We start from the raw sequence: 17,934 nt of genomic DNA, 5'->3' as shown, positions 1-17,934 counted from the left end.
TGATGCATTTCTTGCATATAAAAAATGTATAGTGTCAAAAAACTCACCAAAAACTCACTGTCAGAACAAAACCTAATGAAAAAAACATTCCTTGCTGCAATTGCAAACCCAGACTGTGATTAATGCTGGAACTATAGGATAAAAGATGCGCACTCTGCTTAAGTATAGGTGCAGGCTGAACGTGGACCAAGTCCAGTAACGATAACCAAGAGAAGGAACAGCCGCACTCAGAGTCCCGTATGGTTGCAAAAAAGAACTTGTGTTTATTTCATGTACAAGAAATGGTCACCACAGAAACAGAAAATTAGTGAAAATAAGGTAACGTTTCGACCCTGCCTCGGGTCTTTGTCAAACCTCACTTGAAGAGTAGATAGAATAAATAGTAGAAATACATGGGGAGAGAGAAAAACAGGAGTTCCATCATGGGCTTATCCAATATATAATACTTCATGCCATATATTGGATAAGCCCTTGATGGGACTCCAATTACTTTTCTGTTTCAGTAGTGACCATTTCTTGTGCATGAAATAAATACAAGTTCTTTTTTGCAACCATACGGGACTCTTTGAGTGCAGCTGTTCCTTCTCTTGGTTGTGATTAATGCTGCTCATGGTTAAGGCAGCATAAATTTTATGGCAGGTTCCTTTTAATCTTTGCTATAATATATAGAGTATACTGTGTAAATGTTTTAACTGGGCATTCATATAATTCTGAGCTTGAGCCTGGTATAAATATAAAGTCTATTTTCTCTGTTTTAAATTAATACTGTCAATTTACCTAAACCACTTGTAATTTATTAATGATGACTTAAACACTTTCTCATCCAAAGAAATATATTTATTCTCAAATGCAGTACTTCAAATATATAATTTATTCCATCATGGTTTACAAGCTTTCAAAGCTTTAAAAATTAATTTGAATTAAAAATAGGTTTCTATTTTTATGTATTTATTTTGCTAATAGTTTTTCACTTTGGCCAATTTCAACCTTTAGAGACCTTGTCAGTTTTCATTACACTAGTGACAGGGATCAGGGATCATAATGACATCTTCATTCTCTGTCACTGCTCAGCTAAAAATTAAGCTGGGGCCATAATTTAGTACCATAATTTGTGAAGTGTGACATGAACTTTACAGCCTAATCTAAAACATTGCTGAGTCCAAAAATGATGTACAATAAAAAATTACATTGTGGTACCATGTTAGCCAGAAAAATCAATGTAAATATGTTTATGCTTAAATATGACAAAAGTATTATTGGACAGATACCTTTATTGGCTAACCAGAATTACTATATTTGCAAGCTTTCAGAGCACAGATGATCCTTCTTTAGGCGGGTTTACACATTAATAACTGATACAAGAGCACAACATTTAGGGGAAAGAAGATGTCGCTGTTCAATTATGCTGGTTTAATAAGTAGGTTTTTCAGATTCATCTGTGTTTCATACACTGGTTTCAGTTAAAGCCTGAAGAAGGAGACTCTGTGCTCTGAAAGCTTGCAAATATATTGTTTTCTGGTTAGCCAACAAAGGAATAACTCCCAGAATACTTTTGTAATTTTCGAGCATAAAATACTTACATCGAGAATCCAAAAATGTAATTTGTGTGTTAATGAGAGACTGTTGGTAGCTTATATTGGTTGTGGGTTGAGCTAATACTGTATGTATTTTTAGATACAGGAAAGAAATATATCTTGGTATCGTATTAGCCAGTAGATAGAAAAATTTTTAGAATTGAGAGTCCTCAGTGGTTGATACCTTTTAATGGCTAACTGAAAAGATGGTAACAAATTTCAAGCTTTCGAGACTACATACGTCTCTTCATCAGGCAAAGACTAAAACAAATTCTGAAGAATCACATATTTATGCACAACATAGTATAGAAAAAAAATGGGAAAAAAAAACATGGATAAGCCAGGTGACATGAAGCAGAATTACCATGGGTGATAAACAGTTACGTCCATAAATATTGGGCCAATATTGGGAATATAAACTGATGACGACCTTTGACACTCTCACTGAAGGAATGAATGTGTCACACGGATTTATGTCTTTTTACATCAACTAAGGAACTTGCCCCTCAGACCGTGTGGGGTCATCACAACAGAGACCCTAATCACAGGACAATAAAACAATCCTTATCTAAGAATCGGCCCAATATTTATGGATGTAACTGTTTATCACCCATGGTAATTCTGCTTCATGTCACCTGGCTTATCCATGTTTTTTTTCCCTTTTTTTTTTTCTATACTATGTTGTGCATAATAATGTGATTCTTCAGAATTTGTTTTAGTCTTTGCCTGATGAAGAGACGTATGTAGTCTCGAAAGCTTGCAATTTGTTACCATCTTTTCATTTAGCCATTAAAAGGTATCAACCACTGAGGACTCTCAATTCTAAATATTTTTGTAATTTTAGACTAATTTCTTTATAGTTTCTAAAACATTTTAATACATTTTACATACAAGAAAATTCTATAAATATTTGAAACATTTTTTTCTGACACATACACTAGCTTTTCTGGGTTTTCTATAATCATATATGTTAGTAAACCAAAAACTCTTCAAAAGTGTAAAAAAACTCAAGAAATAAAAAATATGATGTTTTTATAACATAGCTTATTAATTTAGGTGCAAACTAATATCGTATGTTATACCAAAAAGTATAACATACCTTATTAAAAAGTGTAAAAAAAATCCTAAAAAAATATATTTCACATTATTTTCCCGCACAAATTGAGAATAAATTTGTGGAAAGCTTAATACTGTAAAGCTTGGAATTGCTCATAAAATGCACATGAGACATAGGAGAGAGAGAACTCAGCTGAGCATATGAGCTTACACTTTACAGATTGGAGAGATAGAGGACCCAATTGACGATAAGAGCTTACACTCTACAAGAAAGAAATAACCCCGCCGACCATAAAAACTTACATGCTCTAGGAGAAAGAGATGACCCTGCTCACCATAAGAACTTTCTACAGGTAAGAGAGAGGATCCCACTGACAATAAGAACTTACACTCCACATGAGAAAGGGAGGATCCCACTGACCATAAGAGATGACTCTAAGATCTAATACTTGACAGCCAAAAATGACAGCGAGAGGACTCACATGACCATAACAGATTATACTCTATAGGAGAGAGGTACAGGAACCTGCTTACTATAAGTTTTTTTACACTCTGCAAGAAAGAGAAGAATCAGATGACCACAAGAGCTTACTCTCTACAGGAGAGAGAGAAAGTGAAGACCCCATTGAGCATAAAAGTTTCCACTCCAAAATTAAGAGAGAGAAAAAAACCCACTGAACATAAAATCGTACACTCTGCAAGAGAGATGTCACTGTTCCTCCTCTTAGTGTTGTCTGGGAAGCATTAAGTGACTGCATGGCCATCCAATCTGTACAAGAGAGTGCTGAAGCTGTCAGTACTTTGATTGACAGCGCATCCATCCTATCTGATACAGAGGCATGCTGAGCTGTCAGTGTATTGCTTGACAGCTCGACTATCCAATCTGTGATTGGGAGGCGTCGGCTGTCTCCAAGTGTTCATTATTCCAGGTGATTGCTATGCCACTTATCTAAGCTGTTTCTACCTGACCTCTGCCAGACGTACATTTAGCTTGTGAGATTTGTGCTTTGCTGTGCCTTGAGTTCTGTATGCTTAATCTTTAGTTACCTGACCTTTGACTTTGTTCTGACAGTATGTCTGTTCAACCCCTTCTGCTCTGCCCCTTATCTTCCTGGTACTATGACCTCAGAATATTACCTGGCCATGATTTTGTCTTTTCCTTCTGTTAATGACGTATCCTCCTGGCTTCTGACCTTGGACTCCTTGACTAGTCTGACTCATGTCTTGGCCATGAGATGTGACTAGTGTCACAAGAGTGAGTTGAGCCTGCTAACCATAAGAGTATACCTTCTATAGGAGAGAGAGCAAGACAAGGAGGATCCCGCTGATCATAAGGACTTAGACATAGAAACATATTCACTGACTCTGGAGTCAGAAGATGATTGCTGCAGAAAGTGAGCTACACTGCAAAACTACTGATCTAGGGTGGCGCAAGAACTGATCCCCCTAAGATGTCATAGTTGTAGGGCACAATGTGTAGCCCCGCGTGACAATGAAAAAGTATGTCAGCCTGCTCTCACCTGCTTTAGCAGTGTAGGAAATGTTGCTGTGCATTTTTTGAGTGGAAACCAAATAAAATATAAAATTATTATGAAAACACAAAATTGAGATAAAGAGACTCAGACTCGATCCTCCCCTGATCGATCTGCTCATCTCTATTGGCAACATCTGTTTGTTAAAAAACATATTTTCTTTTCATTTAAAATATCCGCAAGAAAAGGAATATAATATGTTGTCCAATTTTGCCCAATAACCATTAGCTCACATTAACCACCAATCTATATAAAACATGCACAATATTTTCACTGACCCTTTGACTATAAACAGGAAAAATCCAAGAGGAGTTCTCTGATGTCCAAAAGAAAATATTTAGAATGGCAGGTATAATCATAAGCTACTAAAATGCAGCTTACCTGCTCTATTCCCTCTTGCTCCAACACAGACTGCTAAACTGTTGTATCATGTGGCATCATTTGATGCGTATCCGATGAACTCAAGGTCCTGTTGATTGACCATTTCAGTCAACTGTCACTGACCAAAGAATGGGGAACAATACCTTGCTCTCCCATTGAAGCCGCATGCATTTGAGCTGGTGAACATACCTCATATTATTATTTTATAACCATGTTACACTTCCTAAGCCAGTTTTGGAAGTTGGCAACCGCCTTAAGGCAGCCGACGTGTGCATCTTTAGGCAAATAATGTAATTAAAATTAAATTAAGTAAAAGTTAATAGATATCTTGCTTGATGTGAGTTTTAACTTACATAACAGCGAGATTGCTTTTCCGGATAACACGAAGTCCAAATGGCCTGCTCTTAGCAACAACAACATCATATAGACGATTGATCGCAGTGCTACTTGGTTGGCTTGGCGTATTGAGAGGTACAGGAACTTCATATCTTTTGTGGTTGGGATCAAAGATCTATGAAGAGTAAACATTAGTAAGACATTCAGCCGTCAAACACCAACATAAAGGTTTCAGAAATATCGGAAAATATAGTGAGTATAGTTTAAACAATCTGCAGTACTATAATATACAATCAGCCTAATACTGTTCAACACAAGTTCTTGTTTCTTATTATAACTAGTTGAATCTTTTACTCTATACAATGGAAACCAGGGCACTCTACATGTAATGTAATTGACGAAGACTTTTGTTTACAAATCAGCAAATAGTTACTTCCAATATATTTATGTCAGTCATTGTTTTGGTCATACCTGGACCTGGTTCATGGGCTGTGTAAAAAACATTTTCTATACAGTAACTGTATCGTATCTAGAGTGTTGTTCTTTCTACTGTATACAGTGGGTACAGAAAGTATTCAGATCACTTTTAATTTTTCACTCTTAGTTTCATTGCAGCCATTTGGTAAAAAAAAATTCACATTAATGTACCCCATCTTGACTGAAAAAAACAGAAATGTAGAAAGTTTTGTAAATTTAACAAAAAAGAAACACTGAAATATCACATGGTCATAAATATTCAGACCCTTTGTTCAGACACTCATATTTAAGTCACATGCTGTCCATTTCCTTGTGATCCTCCTTGAGATGGTTCTACTCCTTCATTGGAGTTCATCTGTGTTTAAGTAAACTGAAAGGATTTGATTTGGAAAGGCATACACCTGCCTATATAAGACCTCACAGCTCACAGTGCATGTCATACCAAATGAGAATCACGAGGTCAAAGGAAGTGGCCAAGGAGCTCAAACACAGAATTGTGGCAGGCACAGATCTGGCCAAGGTTGCAACAGAATTTCTGCAGTACTCAAGGGCCCTAATCGCACAGTGGCCTCCATAATCCTTAAATGGAAGAAGTTTTGGACCACCAGAAGTCTGCCTAGACCTGGCCATTTAGCCAAACTTATCAATGTGGGAGAAGAACCTTGGTGGGAGAGGTAAAAAAGAACCACAAGATGGGAGAAAGTTTCACAAATTCAACTATCACTGCAGCCCTCCACCGGTCAGGCCTTTATGGCCGAGTGGCCCGATAGAAGACTCTAGTCAGTGTCAGACATATGAAAACTCGCATAGAGTTTGCTAAAAACACATGAAGGACTCCCAGACTATGATAAACAAGATTCTCTGGTCTGATTAGATGAAGATAGACCTTTTTTGTGATAATTCTAAGCTCTATGTGTGGAAAAAACCAGGCCATGCTCATCACCTGCCCAATTCAATCTCAACAGTAAAACATGTTGGTGGCAGCATCATGCTATGGGGATGTTTTTCAGCTGCAGGGAAAGGACAACTGATTGTCATTGAAGGAAACAGGAATGTGGCCAAGTACATAGATATTCTGGAATAAAACCTCTTACAGAATGCTTTGGACCTCAGACTTGGCGGAAGGTTCACCTTCCAACAAGACAATGACCCTAAGTGCACAGCTAAAATAGCCCTGACCTAAACTCAATTGAGCATCTCTGGAGAGACCTGAAAATGTCTGTCCATTAGTGTTCACCATCCAACCAGAAGGAACTGGAGAGGATCTGCAAAGAAGAGGATCCCCAAATCCAGATGTGAAAACCTTGGTGCATTATTCCCAAGAAGACTCATGGCTGTACTAGCTAAAAAGAGTGCTTCTACTCAATACTGAGTAAAAGGTGTGATTACTTATGACCATGTGATATTTCAGTTTTTATTTTTTAAGAAATTTGCAAAAATTACAAATTTCAGTTTTTTTTAAGTCAAGATAGGGTGCAGAGTGCACATTAATGAGAAAAAAATGAACTTTTTTGAATTTACCAAATGGTTGCAATGAATCAAAGAGTGAAAAATTTAAAAGGGTGTGAATACTTTCTGTACAAACTGTACACATTACATTTATGTTATGTTTTTCCAAACGGTTTTCAAGAATATGAAAAGTTGCAATTTAAATTTAATCCCTTACTGACATCGGACGGGATAGTACGTCTGATGTCAGTATCCCCTGCTTTGATGTGGGCTTCGGTGGTGAGCTCACCTAATAGCCAGGACATGTCAGCTTTTCTGAACAGCTGACATGCGTCTGCAATAGCCGCGGGCGGAATCGTGATCCACACGTGGCTATTAACTAGTTAAATGCAGCTGTCAAACTCTGACTGGGGCATTTAAATTGCGCTTCTGTCCATTGGGCCGGAAATGCGAGCACCGGTGACCCCGTCACATGATCAGGGTCATTGGAGTGTCGACATGGCAAGCAGAGGCCTCTATGATTGTTGATGCTGGATTGCTGTGAGTGCCACCCTGTTGTTGTCTCTCATAGCAAGTCTGCAATTCAGCTGCATAGAGGAGATCTGAGCATCGCCTGTATGTAGCAGAGCCGATCAAGTTGTGGCAGCTTATAGCCTCCCATGGAGAATATTGAAGCATGCAAAAATAAAAAAAAATGTTCTCAAAATATGAAAAAAATATATAACAGTTGAAATCATCCCCCTTTTGCCCTATTCAAAATAAAACAATAGAAAATAAAATCAAACATAGACATATTTGGTATTGCCGCATTAAGAATCCCCCGATCTATCACTATAAAAGGATTAACCTAATCGCTAAATGGTGTAGCAAGAAAAAAATCAAAACACCAGAATTACATTTTTTGGTCACCATGACATTGCATTAAAATGACATAATGGGTGATCAAAAGATTGTATCTGCACAAAAATGGTATCACTAAAAACATCAGCTCGGCACGGAAAAAATAAGCCCTTATCCAACCTGAGAACATTAAAAATGGAGATGCTGCGGGTCTCGGAAAATTGCGTAATTTTTTTTTAGCAAACTTTGGAATTTTTTTCACCACTTAGATAAAAAGGAACCTAGACATGTTAGGTGTCTATGAGTTTCTAATGACCTGTTAGAATCATAATGGCAGGTCTGTTTTAGCATTTAGTGAACTTAGCAAAAAAGCCAAACAAAAAACAAATATGAGATTTTTTGCAATGTCACTGCACTTGGATTTTTTTTCCCATTTTCTGTACCATGGTAAAAGCAATGATATTGTTCAAAATTACAACCGGTCCTGCAAAAAATAAGCCCTCACATGGCCATATTGATGGAAAACTAAAAAAGTTATGGCTCTGGAAATAAGGGAAGTGAAAAAGCAAATACGCAAAGCCGACAAAAGCTCTGGTCATGAAGAGGTTAATGGCAGGAAAGATCCAACACTAATTCAAAGCAGCTTTAGGCTGATAGGGGAATGGTGGTAGTCACTATTTCCAATGCTATACTACACAAAAAAAAACTACCAGCACCTCTGATTAAAATAAAGCAAGTGTGAAAAAGTGCATGCTTCTATGACTATATAACAAATAATCTTATAGTAATAATAATAATATAATAATCTTTATTTTTATATAGTGCTAACATATTCCGCTGCGCTTTACAGTTTGCACACATTATCATCACTGTCCCCGATGGGGCTCACAATCTAAATTCCCTATCAGTATTTCTTTGGAATGTGGGAGGAAACCGGAGAATCCAGAGGAAACCCACGCAAACACGGAGAGAACATACAAACTCCATGCAGGTCTTGTTCAAGGTGGGATTAGAACCCAGGGCTCCAGTGCTGCAGTGCTATACACTGAGCCACCATGCTGCCCTTATTTGCATTAATGTGGTAAAACAAATAATGTATTCAATGTTTGTATACATTTAGCATCTTTGCATACATACATAGTTGCATGAAGAACACTGTGGGGGTCTTACTTCTAGAAGAGGGTCATACAAATGGGCAATATTACTATAAGGGGGAAAAGTAGAAGGGCATTATTAATGTATGGGGCCCTCATAGCAGGTAATAATGCCCCCTTATGTGAACCCCATATATTAATAGTGTTCCGCTATGTGGCTCATCTTACAGTAATAATGCACTCCTATGTGGTCCCATACAATAATAAATGTATGGAGTCATATAGGAGGCAATATTATTATATCGGAGGCACAAAAGTGGACAATACTATTGTATATTCGCTACAAAATGGGACATTATTAATGTATAGGGATGACATACAGTGGGGTGGCATTTTTAGTAAATAAGGGTCACATAGAAGAACATTAATATAATGTATGAGGGCCATACAAGGGAACATTATTATGTATGCTGCCACATAAGGGAACATTAAATGTATGAGGGCCACAGAGGAAAATACTACTGTATCAGGGTCATAATGAGGGACAGTACCCATTATCAGGGAGTAATAGCTGGACAATACTAGTTTTTAGGGGCCACAATAGGGGAAATTCTACTGTATTTTTGCTGAAAAAGTACATAAACATTGCTACTTTTGGGGATGTCATATTTTATTTTGGGGATACTGGTACTGAAATTCAAAAGGGAGGCACTGTTACTTTATAATCTGGTGAAAAATGTCGGGAGGGTGTCCTAAAAGTGCATGTATATTTGTGGGTTCCATTTTGTAGAGATGAGTCATAGTTGGAAGAAGCCATAGCAAGCTGAGCCTGATGAAAAATAAATTGAAAGTAAGTTACTTCGATTGGAAAAGTCACTGGTTTGTATATGGAGTACTGCATACACCATCCACTATATGATCTCATTGCATGGGGTAGTGTTAGAACAGAGATTTTTTGATTAATAGTGCATGAAGTGTTATAATTTAATCTCTATTTCCCCTGTAAGGTTCTGCAGAATATTTTGGGGCTATAGAAGTAAAAACTATTATTAGAAGTTCAATTCCAGGGTGGTGGCACCTGTTTTGAGGGCTGTGCTGATTTCTGTTCTCCCTGCTTGCCTTGTTCTCCCCTTTCCAATGCACAATGACAGTGCGCTCTCTTGCCGGCTTGGCCTTTCTTTTTAGAGCTTGCTGGGGAGCACAATGTCAGAGGGCATTCAAAGGACTACTGAGCAAAGAATGCATATTGAGCCTGGATCGGAATTGGCAACTGCACATGCTCAGTAGAGCGGGGACTAGTACAGCCCCTGAAATGGTTGTCACAGACGGTGCTTTCTTTCAAGGTGGGGGACAGCAGATGTGGCAGTGACTGCAGCCCTGGACACCTGATGACTTTGGGTTTAAGTATCCCAGCATGCACTGGAGACATTCAAATGAAACATCATCAGAAGTTAAAAACAAAGTTGACAGGAAGTTAAAGTGTAGAGGAAGTAGTAGGGAAGTTTAACTTAAATCATAGTAGAAATGTGATTCGTTTATTAAATTAGATAGCTGTACATTTAGTATGAAAATCATATTTGATATGGGACGATCACCTTGAGGTGTAATTGCACCTGACTACATTACTGACTACAATAGGTAGTAAGGAGATACCCAGTGGATGGCATAGGCACATGATTTGATCAGATCACTTATCAATCTGAACATGAATATAGTGAACTAGATGGCAGCCCGATTCTAAAGAATCGGGAGTCTAGAATCCATATATACTTTATTTATTCAAATGTAAGAATAATACAATTAATAAATAATAGTAAGAAAGAACAAAAATAATAGGCTGTATATGGAGAAAACACCAAGCAAAAGTTCAAAATTGGTGTGAAAATGTCACTGAACCACTTCACAACTAAATATATATAGTTTTGGTAAATGGTATTATCATTTTTTTGACGAAATTCGGCAGGAGCTTGAAGAGCAGCGTCACTGGGCCCGCCTCCACGCAGTAGAAACTTGCTGTGAGGTAAAAATTCAAAAATCACACCAAAATGGCGGGCGGAGTGTGTCACATTACGGCACGTTTCTGGTTGGTCGCTCGCAGCAGGCGGCAACCAATCAGACACTGGACACTGTTGACGTCACTTATCTCCGGACATTAGCTCCGGACATTAGCTCCGGACATTAGCTCCGGACATTATCTCCGCACATTAGCTCCGGACATTAGCTGCGGACAAAGCCACGGAAGTTGGCAGAAATTGCAGGAAGTAGTATTCTAGGCAATTAATCTCCGGACATTAGCTCCGGACATTAGCTCCGGACAAAGCCACAGAAGTTGGCACAAATTGCAGGAAGTAGTATTCTAGGCAATTATATATTAGATGCGATATCTAGATATTTATAGGATTATGCTCAACACATCTGCCTCCTATGAACAGGATTACTATAGCATCTGGCAGAGCTATCAGAAGCCCCCAGGCCAATATATAGTTGAATTTATCTATTAAGCTTTGCCAAAGGCACAATCTAATTAATTTTCTGTCAGTCTATCACTATTAAAAATGCAACTAATTCCATAAGAAACAAGAAAAGCAATGCACAGTATGATAAAGCAACAGAAGAAAATCTGCTGATCAATGTCTGGAGAAAGAGGCGAGCTGCATGTTGTGGAATATATCAGTGCCTTTGCCAGCATGGCATGCAGCAGGTCACAAGAAATAAGGCACAATAACTGGCTGCAAAAATGATTGTGTCTCTCATTAGTTTATCTAACTAGTAATATATTACAGCGACTTCTGTGTGAAACAGAAGTCAGCCTCTATACAACCCTATGAGATTCACATTAAAGCATCCATAGGAATGTACGTAGGTTAGTGATATTGCGGGTCAAATAGGACAAAGGGAACAAAGAATCACTTTTTCTGCAACTGAAGATTTATTTCCAACATGTGAATGGAACATCAAAACGACAGAGCTGTTCAGTCTTATGTCACTTATTTTATTCTCTTCAACATTTGTAAACCTTGTAGCAGTTAAAAGAAGTGACATGCTCATTTTTCTGGGCAGCTTCTATTGGGAAGTTGCTTTCTCTCTATACTTAACAGCAAGAGAGAAAGCTGCCTCTGAACCCTGTCTCTAGAAAATGACCGCTGGCATTTTCCTCAAGTGTCTTTGCCCTGGAAAATTTGAGGACTGCACATGGGTCTAAACGATGCTATGTGCACACACCGTAAGACTATGTGCACACAAAGTTTTTCTTGGATTTTTTGAAGCAGAAACTAAGCGGAAAATCTCCAAATCCTGTTCAAAAGCTCAAGCTCCTCAAAAACTTTACATTTCTGTTCTGAAAAACTCTGTGTGCAACAGAACCTAAATCCTCCACTTGTAAATATCCTTGGAAAAGGTTGTCTACTACTCGAACAATCTCTGCTCGATCTCTATATTCAAAGAACAGCCCAGCTCTCACTGCTCCAAGATTATAGTTTCTTCTGAAATAAGTGATAGTGAAGTGGTCGTTGATGGACTGCATGGCTCTTGTGACATTACAACATCATGTGAGCCTTGGGACACCGAGCGCCAACATCACTGGAATATTGCTAGAATGTCGCTGCCACAAGTGTTGTGTAAAGGTGTAAAGGTTGTTATTATTTTTCATGGAGGAATATAGTGATTGAGAAGTGGATTGTCCGAGTAGTAAACAACTCCTTTAAATGAACCAATATTACCTCACATTACTACCGTTATAATTTTATTTTTAAAATAGTTCGTTCTACTCCAATGGAGCAGCAATACACAAATTAACGTTTCATTTCTGTAGGCACAATTTATCAATTTAAATTACCTTGAACTGAAGCATGTGATTTTCATGAAATGTAACTTCAACAGTAAGTTTAGTGATTCTTTTGGAGTTTGTGTAGCGCTGTGATATTCCAGCAGGCAAGGTGATATTTATAATGATACTGGTATCAGTGGTCACTTCATCGCCATCAACAATATAGCCATAATCATCTGGATAATAGCAATATGGAATACCAGCTGTATTGGATGCCTGGAATGGACAGGAAATGTTTACAGAAAGCTTAAAAATAAAAGACTTTAGAATTACGTAAAAAACAGAAACACAACTGCTGGCCTTATCTAGTGATCTTAATGCTGGATTTACGCAAATAACTCTCTTCGAATTTTGAGTCAAAAATGCAGCATCCTACAGTCCCAGCAAAAGTGGATGGGATTAATAGAAATCTTAGGTCTTTTCTTATTCTATTTTAGTCAGCGTAAACTGACCTGTGGTGCGTGTTTCAAATCTACGTAAAATCGTCAAGTAAAAAATGCATATGCGTTTGTAGTGCATTTCTGTTGTGGTAATGCACAAAAAATGCATTTATTCTGCACATGACCAAATCGGGAAAGTTTTCTCAAAACCAAATACCAGGAAGCATAAAAAAATGAAGCTGCTTTATTTAGGGCAAAACATATGATAAAAAGACAAAACAACAGTTTCAAAAATATATGTAGAAAAAACAAGTAATCCAATTAACTTACTTAATAGTTGCAGAAATGCTACAGAAAATCTGCAACATCGAAAACTCACCAAAAGCTCATTGTAGGACCAACGTCTTATCGTACATTGTTTTTGCATTTTTGTGTGTATATGTTGGTAGCCATTATTTTAAGCCTAAGGCTACTTTCACACTAGCGTCGGATTCGGCCCGTCGCATTGCGTCGGGCCGAGATTCTGACGCTAGCGTTTGATGCGCCGCACAACGGGTGCAGCGGATGCATTTCTCCGGCGCATCCGCTGCCCCATTGTGAGGTGCGGGGAGGTGGAGGCGGAGTTCCGGCCGCGCATGCGCGGTCAGAAAAAGCGGTCCGTCGGCAGCAAAAAACGTTACATTTAATGTTTTTTGCTCCCGGCGGTACGCCAAAACACGGCGCAACCATCGCACGACGGTTGCGACGTGTGTCAATACGTCGCAATGTGTCGGTAATGTTACTCTATGGGGCAAAAACGCATCCTACAAACAACTTTGCAGGATGCGTTTTTTTCCCCTAAACGACGCATTTCGACGTATTCAAAAAAACGCTAGTGTGAAAGTAGCCTAAAATGCACCATGTGCAATAAATTGTTTGTTTGTTCCATTTTGATTAGGTCAGTTGTATTTTATCAAAGCTGATGTATGCTGAGGGCCATCTTTATCTCTCATGTGCCACCTAAAATACCTTAAATGCATTTGAAAACTCCAGAAAATTAAACTGTGTGCTAAAGCTTCATCCAGCTGTTTTAATGAAGTAAAGCTAAGAAATCCTAAAAACATTGTTTTAACAACTGGATAGAAGACAAAAACAGAATACAGGTACTTGTTATTTTTTTAAGGAATAAATTGAATATTTAAAGGGAACCTGTAACCCCCAAAATCGATGGTGAGGTAAACTCACGGCATCAGGGGCTTATCTACAGCATTCAAGAGGTTTAATAGAGCAAGATGACAAAAACTCCTCCTGTATTTTCACCATAAATAGGTTAGCATATTGTGGGGACAAGTGTCAGAGCTGGGCCACAAATTGAAAGACAGATTCCCAGAACTACCACTTATCTCCTACAAACAGCCCCCTAACTTAAGCAATCTCCTTGTCAGAAGTGTCCTATCATCACCATCAGTGACGGGCACATTCCCATGTAACAATAAAAAATGCAAAACTTGCAACACCCTATTACCAACAAATATATTCCGAGTACCAAACACAAATCAGAACTATACGGTCATGGGTTTCTTTTCATGTACATCCTCCAATGTGGTGTGCATGATAGAATGTACGAGGTGCCCTGGAAGTATCTATATTGGGGAAACTATGCAAAAGCTACTAACAAGGATGAAGCTACACAGACACACAATCAGGAATTAAATGGACACGCCTGTGGGAAAACATTTCTCTGGAACTGGACATTGTATGACAGACTTGAAAGTCTTAATACTAAAAGGTCATTTTAAGAATGACAGAAAAAGAAATAAATTGGGAATTCAAACTGATAAAGATGTTCAATTCTTTGACACTAGGACTCAATGTAACACCTGGATTTATGACTCACTACATGGATACAATTCACACCTCCACCAGATGGACTCCAGATAACTAAGAACATTCCCACCGCCTCTCCATTTGTAACAAAATGCCTAATTTTATTTCCTTGGCTTATCTTTAGGAGGCATCATACCTCCCACCTCATGAGCAAATGTCCTACTGTAGTATCCCGTAAATGTTGTGCTTTTTTCTTATTAATCTGTTTGTCGTCTTGCCTGAAGAAGCCACTGTGCTCTGAAAGCTTGCAAACATATTGTTTTCTGGTTAACCAATATTGGTATCACTCCGAGAATAGTTTTGTCATAATTGGTCAGAAAAGAATTCACATCGATTTTTCTGGCGAGCACAATACCACAATATGATTTGTTATTGTACATCAATTTTTGAAGATTAAATTTTGTCCCAAAATGAATCTGATTATTGCATTAGCTTGTCAATGCCTCAACTCACTAGATTTACTCCAAAATTTTCTAGGTCTTAGTGCCCCAATTTATGAAATTTAAGCAATCTTTAAATGACATAGAACACCATTGTACTTTAAACATTTGAATGATATAAAACAAGTGCCGTAAATATCTGACTAGAAATCTAAAACATGGCACTATCATTTCAACAAAAATGTGTGGAAAACGAAATAATGACTTGTGCAGTTCTCTAGGCTTTATGCCCCCAGCAAGAACAGCTCAGGCATCAATGGACATGCAGAAAATGTTCCCTAATGTGATTTTCCTTGCACAACTGTTTACGTAGTACAACTGTTATTTGTAATTATGTGCGTATTTATAGGGATGTGTGGATTCTAATGTGCCATCATGCGGTTGATTATTAGCAGAAGTGACAATGTTTACAGGATCTAAAATGCACTGTAAATGCAATTAGGGGTGACATGTTTCCCCCATAGCTCTTTCTGCATAGAACACAACACTTGGTGTGTTTACATTTATATTTCTATTATTCAGTATAATAATTATTACTAGTGGTGTCTACTCTAAATATTACACTAATTGTAAGTAATTATTATTATTAAGATTTAGGTAACTGTTATTTTAAAGAATGTGCATTTGAAAATGTCATATACTATATTATTTCCATGCTGTGTTATTAATGGCATTAATAACTCACTCTATGCTTATTGTATTTTACTCTGCGAATTATGTCAAAAAGCTTTATTTCATTCTATAGTTTCACAAACCTCCCAGATGCAGCCAAGGGCGATACATTTGGATTCACTAGCATCAAGTCCAGGGTGGCAATCAAACCTCTCCGATTCAGGAGTCTCTGCAGCACCCAACTGATTCCATTCTACAGTGAAAGATTCTCCAAGTCTTAGCTGTAGACCTGTTATATGCAGGACCTAAAGCAAAACACAAAACCTAATTGAAGTGAAAAGTTAGGTGAAGACCAGAGATGATTAGATTGATTCACTGTGAACAAAATTAAAGTAACATTTCCTAAAATTTGTAGGTCCCTGTGAATTTGGACAGTTTTCAGTTCGATTCATGAGAATTTCTCCCCCCCCCAAAAAAAAAAATGGACATCACCATTTCACACATTGCCGAAGAGACACAGATAAGCTAATGATGACAGGCATTACCAGGTATGTTTCCCCACAATGCCTTGCAGCTATAACCTCAAATGTACTCGTGTGCCTTGTTATCTGCTCATGTTTAATGTATTTGTCTATATTTGCCCCGTATTCACATGTAAAGCGCCATGGAATAAATGGCGCTATAAAAATGTATAATAATAATAATAATAAATGGTCTAATGCAGCCAATCAAGCAAGATTATAACAACCAGTATAAAAATAGATGTCAGCATAGTGCTAGAGGTCAGAGCACACATTTCTTTTACCAGAGAGACCGAAAATGTCACTATTGTTGATGAATGCTGCAGTACAAAATTTTGGTTTCGCTCTGACTCCTCTCTCTCTCTCTCTTTTTCTATCTCTTTTCTCTCTTCTCTCCTTTTCTTTCCTCTCTCTTCTTTCTTTCTCTCACTGTACTTTCTCTTTTATATCTACTCTCTATCCTTTCTCTCAATCTTTGTACTCTCTCTTTTCACTGTCTCTTCTCTCTCTTTTCTGCTCTCTCTTCACTCTTTCCATTCTCTCTCTTTCACTTTAATTTTCTCTCTTTTCTCTTTCATTTCTCTCTTCTCTCTTTATATCTATCTATACTTTCTCTTCTCTCTCTTTACTCTCTAGTTTTTCTTTCTCTCTTCTGTATTCTTTATTTTTGCTCACTCTTCTCTCTCTCTTTTCCCTTTGTCTCCTCCTGTAAAAAATTACAAGGTATTCTGGCTTTCTGTATGATGTTACTACAGGCATCTGTTGGTGGTTGTAGTGGGTTATAAAGACCGTCTAACAGTACATGTACATAAAATCAGAAAACTGTAGACAGATTTGATTTCATAAATATTTTCCCTCAAGACCAGCACAAAAACCCATGTATAGTATTCAACTCCATGACTTTTCTTGAGTAACATTGAAACATAGCAGATTGAGTAATGAATTTTGACACAGATCAACAGTTTGAGTTTAATGTATTTGTAGGCCAATAGCTTTAAGACAGTCAAGATGAAACATATTTATCTGAAAGACATATTGAGACTAGATTATCTCTATATAGCTTGCACAGCCCCATAGTAGAGAGCTGTGCAACCTTCATGCACTGCTCAGATCATTACATAATGAGAATGAGAATGTGTTACATAAATTTATTATTATTATTATTATTATCAAAATTTGTAATATTTGCTCGTAGATAGTATTAATGTAGCAAATAATATCATATGACTTAGAAAGCAAAAAAAAAAATTTGATGATAATATGAACCTACCTTGTTGACAAATGTGAAAGAATGAGTACCACTCTGTTCGACGCCATCCTTTTTAACCGTAACAAGTGTAGTTCCTCGGGGAAGTCCATAAATTTTAATTTCTCCAAATTTAAGGTCATTGGGGTCAGCATACCCTGCTTTTGTGGCATCCATTGTTAAAATGTTCTGTTGTATTATCAAAAGACAATAAAGTAAATGAGATATCTCGTACATAATCTTCAATTGTCAGCATATTAAACATTGTAAAATATAATTGTCAAGCATTATACATATCTAATGT

General features: G+C 37.6%; 1 protein-coding gene across 2 annotated transcripts in view; it reads right to left on the bottom strand.

Annotated features, from left to right (window-relative positions):
* Window positions 1-17,934, bottom strand: part of SI (sucrase-isomaltase) — a 427,600-nt gene that overhangs the window by 246,879 nt on the left and 162,787 nt on the right. For both annotated transcript variants that reach the window (XM_069727394.1, XM_069727395.1), the window contains 4 exons: window positions 17,655-17,819; window positions 16,007-16,168; window positions 12,575-12,781; window positions 4,897-5,054 (listed from right to left, as the gene is read on the bottom strand). In XM_069727394.1, coding sequence (XP_069583495.1) covers window positions 4,897-5,054; window positions 12,575-12,781; window positions 16,007-16,168; window positions 17,655-17,819 — 692 coding nt within the window. The remainder of the gene's footprint in view (window positions 1-4,896; window positions 5,055-12,574; window positions 12,782-16,006; window positions 16,169-17,654; window positions 17,820-17,934) is intronic.

The sequence above is a fragment of the Ranitomeya imitator genome, chromosome 5 (assembly GCF_032444005.1).
Source record: "Ranitomeya imitator isolate aRanImi1 chromosome 5, aRanImi1.pri, whole genome shotgun sequence".
In the NCBI taxonomy this organism is placed as follows: domain Eukaryota; kingdom Metazoa; phylum Chordata; class Amphibia; order Anura; family Dendrobatidae; genus Ranitomeya; species Ranitomeya imitator.
Note: the sequence above shows the minus strand (reverse complement) of the source record. Positions and strands in the feature narration are given on the sequence as shown.